General features: G+C 40.0%; 1 protein-coding gene across 2 annotated transcripts in view; it reads left to right on the forward strand.

Annotated features, from left to right (window-relative positions):
- The window catches only part of MCF2 (MCF.2 cell line derived transforming sequence), a 66,722-nt gene that overhangs the window by 43,874 nt on the left and 6,658 nt on the right, over window positions 1–16,190 (forward strand). Inside the window, exons 21-26 of one of the 2 annotated variants that reach the window (XM_067023357.1) lie at window positions 5,182–5,274; window positions 6,982–7,060; window positions 7,623–7,683; window positions 10,793–10,902; window positions 12,029–12,138; window positions 14,302–15,053. In XM_067023357.1, coding sequence (XP_066879458.1) covers window positions 5,182–5,274; window positions 6,982–7,060; window positions 7,623–7,683; window positions 10,793–10,902; window positions 12,029–12,138; window positions 14,302–14,334 — 486 coding nt within the window. In that variant the 3' untranslated portion in view covers window positions 14,335–15,053. Of the gene's footprint in view, window positions 1–5,181; window positions 5,275–6,981; window positions 7,061–7,622; window positions 7,684–10,792; window positions 10,903–12,028; window positions 12,139–14,301; window positions 15,054–16,190 lie in introns of those variants that run through there. The other variant, XM_067023358.1, reaches the window with a different exon arrangement.

Below are 16,190 nucleotides of genomic sequence, written 5' to 3' on the forward strand. Positions count from 1 at the left end.
AGCGCAGGCTTAGTAGTTGTGGCGCACGGGCTTAGTTGCTCCACGGCATGTGGGATCTTCTGGGACCAGGACGCGAACCCATGTCCCCCGCATTAGCATGCGGATTCTTAACCACTGCACCACCAGGGAAGTCTCCCAGTTGCTCCTTTGATATTCGCCCACCTCTAAGCCCCCAAAATCTCCAAGCGTCCTTTATGTCTCTAATAAACATCTGTCGAGAAGCAAGAGTTTGTAATTGACCTCAGACAGGGTTCAGATCTCTTGCTGTCTGTATATTTATTCCAGAGGAGGGTACTTTATCTTCATAGCCGTGTTGGACCCAAATCCATTTGGTTCACTTTTTAAAAAAATTTTTTAATTTAATTTATTTTTTTTTCTACAGCAGGTTCTTATTAGTCATCCATTTTATACACATCACTATATACACGTCAATCCCAATCTCCCAATTCATCACACCACCCCCCTGCCCCTGCCACTCTCCCCCCTTGGTCCCCATACGTTTGTTCTCTACATCTGTGTCTCAATGCCTGCCCTGCAAACCGGTTCATCTGTACCATTTTTCTAGGTTCCACATATATGTGTTAATATACGATATTTGTTCTTTTCTTTCTGACTTACTTCACTCTGTATGACAGTCTCTAGATCCATCCATGTCTCAACAAATGACCCAATTTCGTTCCTTTTTATGGCTGAGTAATATTCCATTGTATATATATGTACCACACGTTCTTTATCCATTCGTCTGTCAATGGGCATTTAGGTGTGACCTAGTTACTACCTAATATACTATTTCTGGCTTGTATCTATTTTTCTTTTTTTACCTTTAATTGGTCACAATGATGGGCACACCAATAGTGTTTCTAAAGTACATCACAGTAAGGACAGACTGGTATGAGGTAACCAATTTGTGAGATTTCGAACTACAGTGGCTACCGTGGAAACAGAGGGTGGGATAGATGCAAGAAACACTTCCATGGTAGGTAAACAGGCAGGCTTATTGACTTACTAGATACTGAAAGTAAATAATACCTGACATTTGAAGGAAAAAAAATCAGCCTTATTTTTCTTTGATTCCCCATTAATGCCTATTGTCCTTAATAAAAGAGATTAGTCAGTGATGCCTGCAAGGATTTAGACCAGGATTACTAGGAAAATGGTGATGTCGCTGACAGAGAAAGGTGGAAATTAAGCTGTCTCTTATGAGCCTCACTATGCTTTCTTCCTCTTGCTTATATGAGATTCCAGGATTAAATAATTACTAGTAGGACTAGTCAGTGTGTTACCTAACAGTTTGGGTTCCTGGTTTCAGAATCTTCCCCTTGGTAGAGAGGATCAATGCAGATGCACTTTCAAGGGACTGTTGCCGGGACTTCATCGTGTCAAGCTGGAATCTTGTAGCCCCACAGCTGTACGATGATTGTGTGCTATATTTTAAGTTGGCTGCTCCTGTGCAAAGGAAAGGCCCTAAAGTCACAGTTAGTCAAATGGAGAGATTTGAGTTCTACAGATTCCTCAGTTCATGTGTTTATTATTATCATCTATGTTTTTAAGTTTAACAAACATACATGTAGTACTCACTGTTTGCTAGGAACTGTTCTAAGTGTTTACGAATACCAGTGTTAATTCATTTAATCCACATAGCAACTTTATATGAAGTAGGAACTTTTTTTTTTTTTTTTTTCTCGGTACGCGGGCCTCTCACTGTTGGGGCCTCTCCCGTTGCGGAGCACAGTCTCCGGACGCGCAGGCTCAGCGGCCATGGCTCACGGGCCCAGCCGCTCCGCGGCATGTGGGATCTTCCCAGACCGGGGCACGAACCCGTGTCCCCTGCATCGGCAGGCGGACTCTCAACCACTGAGCCACCAGGGAAGCCCATGAAGCAGGAACTATTATTAACCCCATTTTGAGGATGAGAAAGCCAAGTTCCAGAGAGGTGAATAATTCATCCAAGAGCATGGCTAGTAAGTGGTGCAGCACAGATTCAGACCCAGGCAGATGGCTTCGGTCTCCATGATTGTAACCACTGCACCGTGCTGGCAGGCCTTGTTCTTGCTTGTTTATTCTTTCATTCCTTCATTCATTCCTTTTTATCATTCCCCACACTTACTCTCCTCTCTACCCCTGTATTATTTGATGTACATCCTTCAGTTTGTGTGTTCTTTTTAAGTATATACTAATGTTCTGTGCCCATTTAGGTTTTTAAAAATTAATTAATTAATTTATTTTATTTTATTTATTTATTTTTGGCTGCATTGGGTCGCTACACACGGGCTTTCTCTAGTTGCGGCGAGGGGGGGCTGCTCTTTGTTGCGGTGCACGGGCTTCTCATTGCAGTGGCTTCTCTTGTTATGGAGCACAGGCTCTAGGCACACAGGCTTCAGTAGTTGTGGCATGTGGGCTTCAGTAGTTGTGGCTCGCGGGCTCTAGAACGCAGGCTCAGTAGTTGTGGCACACGGGCTTAGCTGTTCCACGGCATGTGGGATCTTCCCGGACCAGGGCTCAAACCCATGTCCCCTGCATTGGCAGGCGGATTCTTAACCATTGCGCCACCAGGGAAGCCCCCCATTTAGTTTTAATTTATATAAATAGTATTCTGTTATAATTCTCATTTTCTTTCTTTTTTTGATCCCAGAAACTATTTTCAAGATACAGTTATGTTACTGTTTTATACCCAATATCTTGTTTCTAACTGCTTCACGGCAGTTCAGCCTAGCTACATTTTTTTGTTGTTATTGTGAATCAAGGTCAATTTTTTTTGTTTTTGGTTATGCCACATGGCATGTGGGATCCTAGTTCCCTGACCAGGGATCAAACCCATGCCCCCTGCATTGGAAGTGCAGAGTCTTACCCACTGGACCGCCAGGGAAGTCTAAGATCAATTTTTTCATAATACTGACCCAAGAAGTAACTATTATATATTCCAGATACAGAAATAAAAGTCTTTTTTCTTTTCAGTTATATAACATGGACTTTTCATTTAATATATCAAGTGCTTTCCCTCCCAATATTCAAGTAGTTTTTTTTTAATAGCTCTTTATTGGAGTATAATTGCTTCACAATACTGTGTTAGTTTCTGTTGTACAACAAAGTGAATCAGCCATATGCATCCATCTGTCCCCATATCCCCTCCCTCTTGAGCCTCCCTCCCACCCTCCCTATCCCACCTCTCTAGGTCATCGCAAAGCACCGAGCTGATCTCCCTAATAAAAGTCTTAAGATAGGTAGTTATTGGTTATAATCCCAGAGCTCTGACCCACTGGGTGACTTTTAACAAGGTAGTTGACATCTTCACACTACCCTTTCTGTCTGAAGACAGAAAATTAAGTTAAAAGTTGGGGCCCTGAACACTTGATACAGCAAGATGTCTTCAGATAAAATGCTTTAAAATAAAGAAAATATATTCATAGCTACCAGAAATCATCAGTGAAAATGTGAAGGATGAGGCAGAGACCACAGTTAGGGTATAACTGTAGAATCAGCCTCGTTCTTTTATATATATTATTTATTATATCATATATCATATAACTATATTCATATAGTTAGAGCTTTAACTCTGCCTCTAGGTTCTAAAGGTAAGTTTTCATGGTATAGTAAATATTTAATAAGTAGAAAGAAACCTTTTGATAAAACCTTTATATTGTGTTATTTGAGAAAATATCTACAATCCATGAATTACAAATGGATTGTATTACAGTGGATCATTTGTAGTGAATTGTTTAGAACTAAGAACAGTGTCTGATAGATATCATGGTTAGGTTTCCAGAGTAACTCAGCAAAGCTCATTTAATCTGTAGTGCTGTGCTCTATGTATACAATGAAATATAGCAAAACCATTGCTATTCAAATAAGGGAAAGTTGAGAAAGCAAACTCATACTTTTAAAAACTCATCATGTTATCTAAACCTTTAGTGCATGCTATTTAATCCTTATATCAACTCTATGAAATAGGTACTCTTCCCACTTTATAGTTGAGGAAACTGAAATTCAGAAAGGTTAAGCAACTTGTACCAGCACACATAGCTAGAGCACGGGCTTTCCATCTTATCATGCTGTTAAAACAAAACCATGTATTGAAACAAAATCAATTTAAATATAGATTGAATGTGAGATTATTGTTTATCTTAAAACCTGATGTTTGAGCAAAAGTAGGTTAGTTAGAGTGGTTGACTAGGAATGTAAAGATATTTTTGGACATTCTGAAAGTAACTTCTGAGTACATTCAGGGTAGATGTCACAGGCTCTTTCATTTCTAAGTATAATCCTTTTTCTTTTCCTTGATATGGGGATCTCACTAGCACTACTCTGAATGTTTATCAGCTCTAATTAGGGTCATTTGGGAGGCATGTAAATGGAACAGAGAGTGAGATATTCCTTTAGTTAATTAGGAAAGGATTGAAAGGAAAGAGAAGGCAGAAGGAAACTAAAAGAGAATGTGTGTACAAGGGAGTGAAATTGCTCAAAATGAAATTAACCAAGCTCTTACCAGCATAGGATGAAAGAAAATGGAAGAATTTGTGCTTTTCACAATCATATGAAAGAGAAGAAAAACTATGGTAAGGAAGGGATATTGCATACCTAATTTTCACTGGCTACAAGAAGACATCACTGGCCCGTGACAGGTTGTTTTCTAGAGAGGCCGAGAGATGGGTGGAAATAGAGGGGATTTCTGTGTACCTGGTTGGTTCTCCCCTGACCCATAAATTGGATGTCTATAACTTGTAGGGCTTCTATAGACATAAGTGGTAATTTGTGAGATTAACTTATCTGGCATAAAGTTATTAAGAAGAACCATTTAAATTAATTTTGGATGACCTTTTCCACAATGTTTAATTCGTTTTACTTCTGTGTTGGACACAATGATTTGTTTTTATAGTGTACAGTTAATTTATAATGGAATTCAACCTTACCTGGACTACTTGGATGCTCAGATTTGAAGCATTTGTTTCACTCACTCACTGGAATGGAGCATGTAGTCTGTACTATATAAGTGCATAGTTTAATGAAAGCATATAAACACTCAGGTCTCTGATTGTATTTATCCTTTCATATTCTTTGATTATAAAACATATATTTTGCAGAAGTGAGAAATTCTGTTTCATTTAGAATATGACGGGGGTAGATTTAATGTAATTTCATTTTCAGAATAAAATGCTCATGAAAATGGTGACTCATATATTGTAGATGGATGAAGTTGGAATCACTGAATATGTAAAAGGAGACAACCGCAAGTTTGAAATCTGGTATGCTGGGAAGGAAGAAGTTTATATTGTCCAGGTTGGTCATTTAAGAATTATTCTTTTTTTTGGTGGTACGCGGGCCTCTCACTGTTGCGGCCTCTCCCATTGTGGAGCACAGGCTCCGGATGCACAGGCTCAGCGGCCATGGCTCACGGGCACAGCCGCTCCGCGGCACGTGGGATCCTCCCGGACCGAGGCACGAACCCGTGTCCCCTGCATCGGCAGGCGGATTCTCAACCACTGCGCCACCAGGGAAGCCCAAGAATTATTCTTAAAAAAAAAAAAAGAATTATTCTAGAAACCATAACCTGCCTTAAGATACAAAAGCCTGAATTTGCAAACAAAAATAATTTTGGTTACATTACAAAAGTTCTCAGTCCTTTCCTGTAGGTTACCTAAATATTATTTGATTATTATTCTTTGTGATGCAATTAAACATTTTCTCAGTTACCAAGTTTTCTTCTTCCTTTTTTTTCTTTTATTGAAGTATAGTTGTTGTATAATATTATATTTTACAGGCGTACAATATAGTGATTCACAATTTTTAAAGGTTATACTCCATTTATAGTTGTTATAAAATATTGGCTATATTCCCTGTGCTGTACAATATATCCTTGTAGCTCATTTTATACCTAATAGTTTGTACCTATTAATCCCCTACTGTCATATTGCCCCTTCCCCCTTCCCTCTCCCCACTGGTAACCACTAGTTTGTTCTCTGTATCTGTGAGTCTGTTTCTTTTTTGTTATATTCACTAGTTTGTTTATTTTTCAGATTCCACATATAATCTCTAGGTCCATCCATGTTGCTGCAAATGGCATTATTTCATGCTTTTTTATGGCTGAGTAGTATTCCGTTGTATATATGTACCACATCTTCCAAATCGGTTCATCTGTCGATGGACACTTAGGTTTCTTCCATATCTTGGCAGAAGTTTTCTTTAACTTGAGATATGTCTGTGATGCTTTCTATGGCTTTAAGTTTTCACCACGACACCAGGAGATTTATCAACAAGAGCTGATAGCCAAGAGATTGGCCGGTGCTTCTCTGTCCCCATCAAGTTTCTTGAGTTATAGATTTATAACAGTTCTGAGCTCCTCTTGTGCTCAGCATTCAGAGAGGACCAGATTACGAGACAGGGCGATGTGATGATTCAGATCGGATTTTTTTTCTAAAGAATGTGGTTAAAGTCCTGGCCAGATGTGCTGTAAGCTTCAACCTGTCTCATGGAAGAAGAGAGGAATTAGAACATTTCAAGAGAATATTGTCATTTCAAAGTGTCTTTTTTTTTTTTTTGGCCGCACCACATGGCTTTCAGGATCTTAGTTCCCCGACCAGGGATCGAACCCCGGCCCTCAGCTGTGAAAGCGCCGAGTCCTAACCACTGGACTGCCAGGGAAGTCTTTTCAGAAACAGTAGAACTTGTTTTGTCTTACCAAAATTAAACATAAAAACATTTATATATTTAAAAGAACCCTCCTACACAGAAAAAATAAGTGAGATTTATATTTCCTGAGCATTATTGTTGAAGGCCAATTTCAAAATGGTTTTGGCTATTATTTCATCGAATCCAATGGCTACTTATTTGCTTCTTAGAAGTTTTAAGAATCAAAATGTTAGAGTTGGAATATGGTGATTCAGGATGTAAATCGTGTTTGATATACTTAGTGACATTTGTTTTATTATAAAGCATCGTTTTAAAAAGGAAACATGTCCTCTCCTCCCCTGCTTTTTAAATCTTTAGGCTTCAAATGTAGATGTGAAGATGATGTGGTTAAAAGAAATCAGAAGTATTTTGTTGAAACAACAGGAACTTATGACAGGTAAGTTCAAGCATGCATTCTCCAGAACAAGAAGTACAAGAACAGTTCAGTGACTCCGATTTTGTGACAATTTTTACAGGGAATGGGGCTGATATTTACTTTCTACTATTTATAATGAAAGGATTTGCTCAACTCATTAGTAGGAGATCAAGATGCAGGAGGCTGTTTAAACTATTTCGGAGAATGAATTTTACGATGGAAGATGAGCTCTAGTGCCTGAGAAGCAGTGGTGCAGTGATGGAGCAATCTGAATGTGTTAATTCTAAATGCTTCCCATGAGGCAACTCTGCTTAGGACCTCAGTAATCAGTGCTTGGTAATGCTGGCCTGGGGGTGGTGCTAGTTACAAACTTGAATTTCTTGAATAAACTATTACATGGTTCGATCCTTTTCTATATTCCAAATTCAGACTGGCCTTCCCTCTGGCTGTTCCAAGTCTGTGAAAGTGAACTCAAATGGGATTGGGGTGTGTGTGTGTGCATATGTGAAGGTCATTGGTCCTCGAGGAAGTAAGAAGTGTGGCTTCCGAACAATGCTTATATAATCTTTGTTTTATTTCACAGTTAAAAAACAAGAACAACATAATCAGTTAACAGAACAGAATCTTTCTTCTCAGCAGAATGAGTAAGTGATTATACTTTAAGAAATACCACTCTCCAATCTTCTGTTTTCCGTATATAACATGAAACAATGTAACTAAACTATCAGACAAAAATTACTCATCAAATTCTATAAACACATTTTCTCAGTTCTGTCCTTGGACTTGGAGCCTGATAGTCCTTAATAGTTATCCCACTGTTCCCCTGATGTTAAAAGGAATATAAGGAAGTGCCTTTGTTCAGGGAAACATCTTGACCCCGCCCACCTGTGGATGGCTGCAAGAAAGAAGAAATTAACACATCCCCTCCCCCAGGAGATGTTTTGCAAGACTGATGGCCCTTTTTACTTTACTTCCTCCCCGCCTCTCACTGTCTATTATGCCTTTTTACTTTATTTCCCTCTCTGATTCTATAAAAGAAACTGGCATCCAGACCCAGATAAGATGGTTATTTTGAGACATTAGTCTGCCATCTTCTCGGTCTGCCAGCTTTCCAAATAAAGTCCTATTCCTTGCCTCAAAAAAAAAAAAAAAAAAAAAAAGTTTGGGCTAATTTTTAAACACGATTATAAGTGCTTTGTTCTCAGTATACCCTGGGGGGAGTTGCATGTAGGCTGCTAGCAAAAGCGGCTACACTCATGGCTTTCTCTTCAAAATATTTCTGGGCACCTTCAATCTAATTGGAGAAGGAGAGGTATAAGAATGATGAAGTACTGGCAGCTAATACTGGCCTGCAGCTTTGTGGTCCCTTGATGGAGACCACTTGCTGGTGACTTGGCTTGTCTGTGTAGTTAGAGAGGAGGTATGGATCCCAGGGGCGGGGGCTGTGCCTGCACACAACCACGACGTCTTTGAGGAAGGCAGCTGTCCTCGGTGACAGCTTTGCTGCTGGTTTAGAGACGTGGCCTTTGTATTCCGCCTCTAGGAATCCTAAAAGGTGGAGTTTCCATGCAACATTCACATATATGCAGAAAGAATCCCCACGCTGATTCCAAAGCCTTGGCACAAAAATTCACCACGCAGCATCCGCATGATGTAGGGATCATTGAAGGACTTATTAAAAGTACTCTTTTTCAATGGTGCAAATGAACTTATTTACAAAACAGAAATAGAGTCACAGATGTAGAAAATAAGCTTACTGTTACCGGGGGTGGGGGGGTGAGGGAGGGATAAATTGGGGGATTGAGACTGACATATACATACAACTATAGATAAAATAGATAATAAGGACCTACTGCACAGGGAGCTCGACTCAATACTATCTAATGACCTATATGGGAAAGGAGTCTAAAAAAGAGTGGATAGGGCTTCCCTGGTGGTGCAGTGGTTGGGAGTCTGCCTGCCGATGCAGGGGACGCGGGTTCGTGCCCCGGTCCGGGAGGATCCCACATGCCGGGGAGCGGCTGGGCCCGTGAGCCGTGGCCGCTGAGCCTGCGCGTCGGGAGCCTGTGCTCCGCAATGGGAGAGGCCACGACAGTGAGAGCCCCGCGTACCGAAAAAATAAATAAATAAATAAATAATTAAAAAGTGGATATATGTATATGTATGACTGATTCACTGTGCTGTACAGCAGAAACTAATACAACATTGTAAATCAGCTATACTCCAATAAAAAATAAAAATACTCTTTTTCTCTGTTGCACATCATCTTTCACAGGTAGCTAAGATCAGGTGCAAAGTATGTTGATTCATCTGAGGCTTTAGGAGAACCATTTTAGTTTATTTTTTTTTAATTTATTTTTGGCTGCGTTGGGTCTTTGTTGCTGTGGACAGGCTTTCTGTAGTTGTGGTGAGAGTACTCTTCGTTGTGGTGCGCGGGCTTCTCATTGCGGTGGCTTCTCTTGTTGCGGAGCACGGGCTCTAGGCGCGCAGGCTGCAGTAGTTGTGGCACACAGGCTTAGTTGCTCCACGGCATGTGAGATCTTCCCGGACCAGGGCTCAAACCTGTGTCCCCTGCATTGGCAGGCGGATTCTTAACCGCTGTGCCACCAGGGAAGCCCCAGGAGAACCATTTTAAAATCACGGTGGAAGTCTTTGTTTTCCAGGGTTCACAATACGCAATGTTTTATCATGTATTCTGTAAGTAAAATCTTTAGATTTCATGGAGCAATTGACTCTATAGTAGCTGATACAACTCAACAGTATTAATCAGATGGAGGTTTCATTGTCATTCATATACACTTTGCCTAATTCATTGAAGTTAAAAGTTCATGGAACAATAGGGGGTTTTTTTGTTTATATTTTTCCAACTTATTGAGTTATAGTTGACAATTAAAATTATATACGTTTAAAGAGTACAATTTGATACCATATGCTAACACATATATATGGAACCTAAAAAAAAAAAAAAAGGTTCTGAAGAACCTAGGGGCAGGACAGGAATAAAGACGTAGATGTAGAGAATGGACTTGAGGACACGGGGAGGGGGAAGGGTAAGCTGGGACGAAGTGAGAGAGCGGCATGGACATATATACACTACCAAATGTGAAATAGAGAGCTAGTGAGAAGCAGCCGCATAGCACAGGGAGATCAGCTCGGTGCTTTGTGACCCCCTAGAGGGATGGGATAGGGAGGGTGGGAGAAAGATGCAAGAGGGAGGGGATATGGGGACATATGTATATGTATAGCTGATTTCACTTTGTTATACAGCAGAAACTAACACACCATTGTACAGCAATTATACTCCAATAAAGATATTTTTAAAAAAGTAAAATTTGATGATTTGACATACATATACGCTGTGAAATAATCAACACCATCATGCTAATTAACATATCCATCACCTCACATAGTTATCCGTTTTTGTGTCTGTGGTGAGAACATTTAGCATCTACCTCTTAGCAAATTTCGGGTATACAGTATAATATGCAACAGGGATTTTAAACAATATACCTGCTTTGGGTCCAGAAGGGAGCCTTTTCTTTCCATGCTGGCTTGGATCCCAGGATTTAAGCTTTTGTATATATGAGCTGTTATCACACAGACTTAAATAAGGGGGAAAATCCGCTCTGTTTGAATGGATTCTTAGACTATGTTCTTAACACATGGTATTAGTAGAAGAAATACCATTTAAAATTTCTTATTACTCTTAAACTGAAAAAAAGCTTACCAGGTTTTACATATTTACTATTTCAGAAGGCAACAGGGAGCTTTTATAGACGCTGAGGAAACTGACTTGGAGCACAGCAGCACTATGGTGGAAGTCGGTGAGGCCATCGCGTCAGTTCAGGCAGAAGCAAATACAGGTATGTGTAATGCTCATCCGAAGGGAGAATTCATGCCTGTGCAAATTGTGTCCTCCCGTTGTTAATTTGAGAAACCTACCCATCTATTTATTTTATATGGAGAAAACAAAGTTAACCCATTTTTAGAAGACTCTTCTGTCCTGTGTATATGCAAGATACTCAGCTGAGCAGAGGTTGTCAAAGTGTGGTCCGTGGACCAGTAGCATCTGCATCGCCTGGGAACTTAAGAAGGCAAATGCTCTGGCTCCATCCCAGACCTTCTGAATCAAAAACTCTGGGAGGGAGACCCAGCCAGCTGTAATGTAACAGGTTCTCCATGTGATTCTTTCTGGCACCTTCTCAAGTTTGGGAGCCCCTCCTACACAGGATACAGAGATGAATAAAACACATCCTGCATCAAGAGATGCACACTTGCTTGACTCACCGTAAGTTTAATGAATAGAGAAGAGTCATTTACAGCTCAGGAGTATTTCTTTTTATTTTGCAAATTGGGTCATTTAAAGGGATTTAAAACAATTTGTTTAATTTACCGAACATAACAGCCTGTGTACCAGGAACTGTGCAGTACTCTGAGCATACATTCTAACTGAGATACATCCCTGCGAAGCTAGGAGAGTAGAAAGATAATGCAACAAGCAATGAAAATTCAATCTGATAGTGTGATAACAGGGAAGGCGCTTCAGAAGCACCTGCAAGGGTCACCTCAACAACTCTGGGATCAACAGCATAGACTTCCCTGAAGAAATGCCTAAAGGGGTGCCTGATACTCAATGCTTAAATATGAGGGCCCTTAATCAGCTTCAGTTCTCCGTTTATTGGTCACTTCCCTCAGGTCATCTATACTGTGGCCACCACAAGGAGAGAAGTCAAATGAAGTGTAATAATCAAGGCCATACCCTTTAATGGTCCAAGAATAATATCTTTTGTAATAAAACCTCCAATTAGGTTGTACTAGTTTAGAATTTCTGATATTGCAGAAAGGGCCTAGAATCTCTACACTTCTTTTACTTTTTAGGATGGTTTCATGTTGGGGTTGATGGGAGTTATTACAGACAATAATAAGTTAAATAACATTCCAGAGCTCCTACTCAAGTTGATGAGATAGTCAGTCATGTTTCTCTTACAGTTTGGACCGAGATGTCATCACCTGCAGAAATCTCTGTTGAGCCTGAGGAATGGCCCAGTAACTATTTCTACTCTTCTTATGATGACAATGAAGAAGAAAGGCCTCTAATGGTTAGTAATGACATATTAAGATAAATACAAACCCTTCAAGCAATGTTATTGATGAAGTAGGTGAGGCACATAGGGGCAATCCTTTGTCAGTATCCCTGAGGTCATGAGGTCATTTCTACGGCCCAAAGATTTGAAGCAAGGCTTACTGTGAACATTCAGTAAGCACTTTTATCTCTCTGAGAACTTGTTGGAGCTATACATGGAGCTCCTACTGAAGTTGATGAGGTAGTCAATCATTCCAAGTCCCATATCGTGACCAATTTTATCTTTAATTGAGCTTCACCACTCTGTTTTCAATCTGGGCATGTGAGATAAAATCAGAGCACAAAGGAGGTTCAGATAGATTTAGAAATCAGTTTAGATTCCAGATTAGAAAATATAGGAAATAAACATTACACATTAAAAACTATTTAATACCATCTGGGGAATATATTTTAGTGGGCTGTCAAAAAACATGCTAAGGCTACAGATCTCAGCATATCAGAGCAAGAGGGCACCCCATGAAAGTAAAGGTTGCTTTAGGGTAAAAGTAAGTGTTTTATAGAAGAACTAGTTTGCAGTGTTGTTAGGATCCTGGTGGACTATTACAGGGGAGTTAGGACTGTTTAGGATACATCTCCAATTTTCTGAAGTCACCAGGGTGGAGGGTGGGAATGATGCTTTGTAGTGGACTGTTCCTTGGTGCTTTTCAGAGGAATCAATTCAGTTTGGCAGTTCTGGTGTTGGGGTACGGGAGTAATGGCACGGAGAATCCCAAAGCTGCATCGACACTGGAATGCTTTCTTTAAAAAAGCAACAGTATTCTTTCCACTAATAATGCAGTGACCATAATTCATATTTGTATGGTCGTTTACAGTTTTCAAAGTGATTTCACACTGAATATTCATAGTCTTAGTGAGGCTTTATTCCCTCCAACTGGCGGAGGAGGAGACCGAGGCTCAGAGCCGGTAAGAGATTTGTCCAGCGTTCGTCGTCTAGACAGGCAGTGCTCAAACGTTTTAAGGAATTTACTTTTTTTTTTTTTTTTTTTTTTTTTTTTTTTTTTTTTTTTGCGGTGTGCGGGCCTCTCACTGTTGTGGCCTCTCCCGTTGCGGAGCACAGGCTCCGGACGCACAGGCTCAGCGGCCATGGCTCACGGGCTTAGTTGCTCCACGGCACGTGGGATCTTCCCAGACCAGGGCACGAACCCGTGTCTCCTGCATCGGCAGGCGGATTCTCAACCACTGCGCCACCAGGGAAGCCCAGGAATTTACATTTTTGAAATCAAAAAAAATCTAGTGAGAAGAGTGGCATTTGAAATATTTTTGCAGCCTAAAAAATAAAAAAAAATAAGGGACTTCCCTGGTGGTCCGGTGGTTAGGACTCTGCGTTTCCACTGCAGGGGGCATGGGTTCGACCCCTGGTCAGGGAACTGGTATCCTGCAAGCTGTGCAGTGCAGCCAATAAAGATAATAATAATAAATGAAATATTTTTGCAAATCTCTTTAACATCTGGCTTCAGAAAAGACAGCTGGATTCTCATATCTACGTTTGCATTCAATCTGTTGTGCTATCACACATTCGGTGGCCTCTTGAAAACTCCCCTGTAGACTTGTGAGACGATGAGAGTGAAAAAGGCAAATAATATACTTAGCTTTGACCCTTGCAGACCCTTGGAAGTCCCAACGGCCAGCCTCCCAAACTTTGAGAATTGCTGATTTAGACGAATAAATAAAAAGAACTTCATTTCTTGAAGTAACATTATCTGAGGACGGGAGGGGTCGTTGTTCAGATGTGAGCAGTAAGTCAAGGGAAGCCAGTTGGGATTTCAATGTTTGCTGTAAATGATGCTCTATGAAGGGATTGTCAAGAACCAAGAAAGCCTTCAGTAAGCATTTTTCCAGCTATGGTGTCAGAAAATAAAGCAAATATGCAAAATTGATTAATGCTTTCATCATAGGGGATGGGAATGTAGAAAAGCCTACTAGCTCTCCTCTCTTCTCCCAAGAATTCCCTGAGCTGTGCTACTAAGGAAAACATACAAGGGACAATATGGTGCATTCCATACCCCATCAATTAAATAACCCCCAACCTAAAAAGCAAAACAGGTTGGAATGAGCTGATCTTTTAGCCTCGCTTTATCAAGTCAAAAACAAGAAATAATGGGTGCTGCTTCCCTTGTAGAGGCCCGTGTCGGAGATGGCTGTCCTATTTTAATGAAGCTACTCTCTGTTAAAATGGCAAGTAGCTCTTTCCTGCCTGCTCCTCGGCCCATTTGGTAAAAATACTGCTCAAAAGACGTTCAGCCCGAGTGATGCGGATAATGTTTTCAGGTTAATTCCTTTGGACGTGCAAAGAATCAACACCACATAATTATTTCTTTCCTTTTATTTTAAAAAAGTTTGAATTATGGTACTCTTACTCTTTAAAATCATATATTCAACGTGTAAGATACTGTGCTGGAAAAATTCTCATCTCAGAATACGTTTGGACTTGAAGATTACTATTTCTTCTCTGTGTACCTTGTAACCAAATGCAATCAGTGTGCCTTGGATTATTTAGCTTATTAATGAATCAAGTTAAAATTATAGCTGCAAAAACATTAAGGCCAAGTAAAGCACAACATTATGGTTTCATATGCTTTTATTGGACCAAGCTTTTGTGCCCATTATTTTTACCTGTGCAAGAAAGCACAGGAATCCTTTTGGGGGCGTTAGTAAATCTTTGTTCAGGGCCATTGCCTTTTTTATGTGCCAAGAGAATTATTTTTAATGAGAGTAGTTTGCAAAGAACAGTATTTAAAAATTATTTTCACGCTTGTTTTTTTCTGGATTTATGTTTATTATTCATGTAACTTAAATCAGTTGTGCTCTGTTATTTTCTGTGTAGTTCATGCTGTGATTCTCTTTTTGCAAATAAAAATGAATTCTTCAGGTTAAATAAACACATGTCCTGCTTTTTTTTTTTTTGCCATCACAAACTGCTCTATGTTTGTTTGTTCCTGCAAAGCTGCTGCAGCTAACCACATTTACCATTGAAGTAAAGAAAGAAGTCTGTACGTCACAGAACAGGCAGTTATGCAGGTAGTTTTGCATTCAAATTTGTAATGTCAGTTTTCAAAACAACCTTACAGTCTCCAGGCAAATATAAAGCCCTAGCAGATTGCAGGAAGAGAGGCTCAGAAGACCTCCTGATCAGAAATGGAGATGTCTTTCAGCTTCTCCATGAGGATGCTGAGGGTCAATGGTAGGTGAATGCTCCGTGACTGTGTTGACCTCCGCCTGGGGCACACGGATATCTAATCAAATGTTCTGCTTTACTTGTATCTTTGTTATACAGTCTCAAGAAGCAGTAATAACACATTTCTTATCAGTGCTTCATTTTCATTGCTTCAGCCATGCCTATATAGCTCACTGAAAGGAATGTTAACCTTTGGTGAGTGAAAAATGCTTTGAAAGAATGAAATGCTATGAGTCTGCATGCTCTTTTGTGGTTTACCTTTGGCTCAGATGTTTCAGCTGATATATCAGGCTTTGTAATGGCTACAGATCACATTACATTAGGTTGTTTAAGTCATTCATTAATTCATCACATGTTTAATGAATGCCCACTGTGTGCCAGGGACCATGTTCACTACTTTACAACATAGCCACACTTTGCTTTATCCGTTCGAATACTGACTTTTTAGTCTTATCATTCTATCCTCATGCATTTGACTTTATACAGCGCTGATTGCAAAGATGCTTCTGCCAGATATGCTGTTTAATTATCGAGAACCCAAAGCAAGAAAGAAATGTTATTTGGAAGAGGACTGAATGAAACTTCCATAAAGCTTTTGGAAATTTTATATGAAATCATTCTGCCTTTATTGTGTCAATAACTTTAACTGAAGTGCTACATTGACTGTGTACTCTGACCCTAAAGGGGGAAGAGTGTGCACCTGATGGTGAAATTAATGATGGATCATTAACATAATAACCATTTTTGCTAGTGAGCTAAGTCTTTTGTAGGTTACTCAAAGGACTCAAGCACAGTGTCATGAAGGTCTTTGAGTATGCGCAATAGTTGGTGAA

This window comes from Kogia breviceps, chromosome X, assembly GCF_026419965.1.
Source record: "Kogia breviceps isolate mKogBre1 chromosome X, mKogBre1 haplotype 1, whole genome shotgun sequence".
Lineage (NCBI taxonomy): Eukaryota > Metazoa > Chordata > Mammalia > Artiodactyla > Physeteridae > Kogia > Kogia breviceps.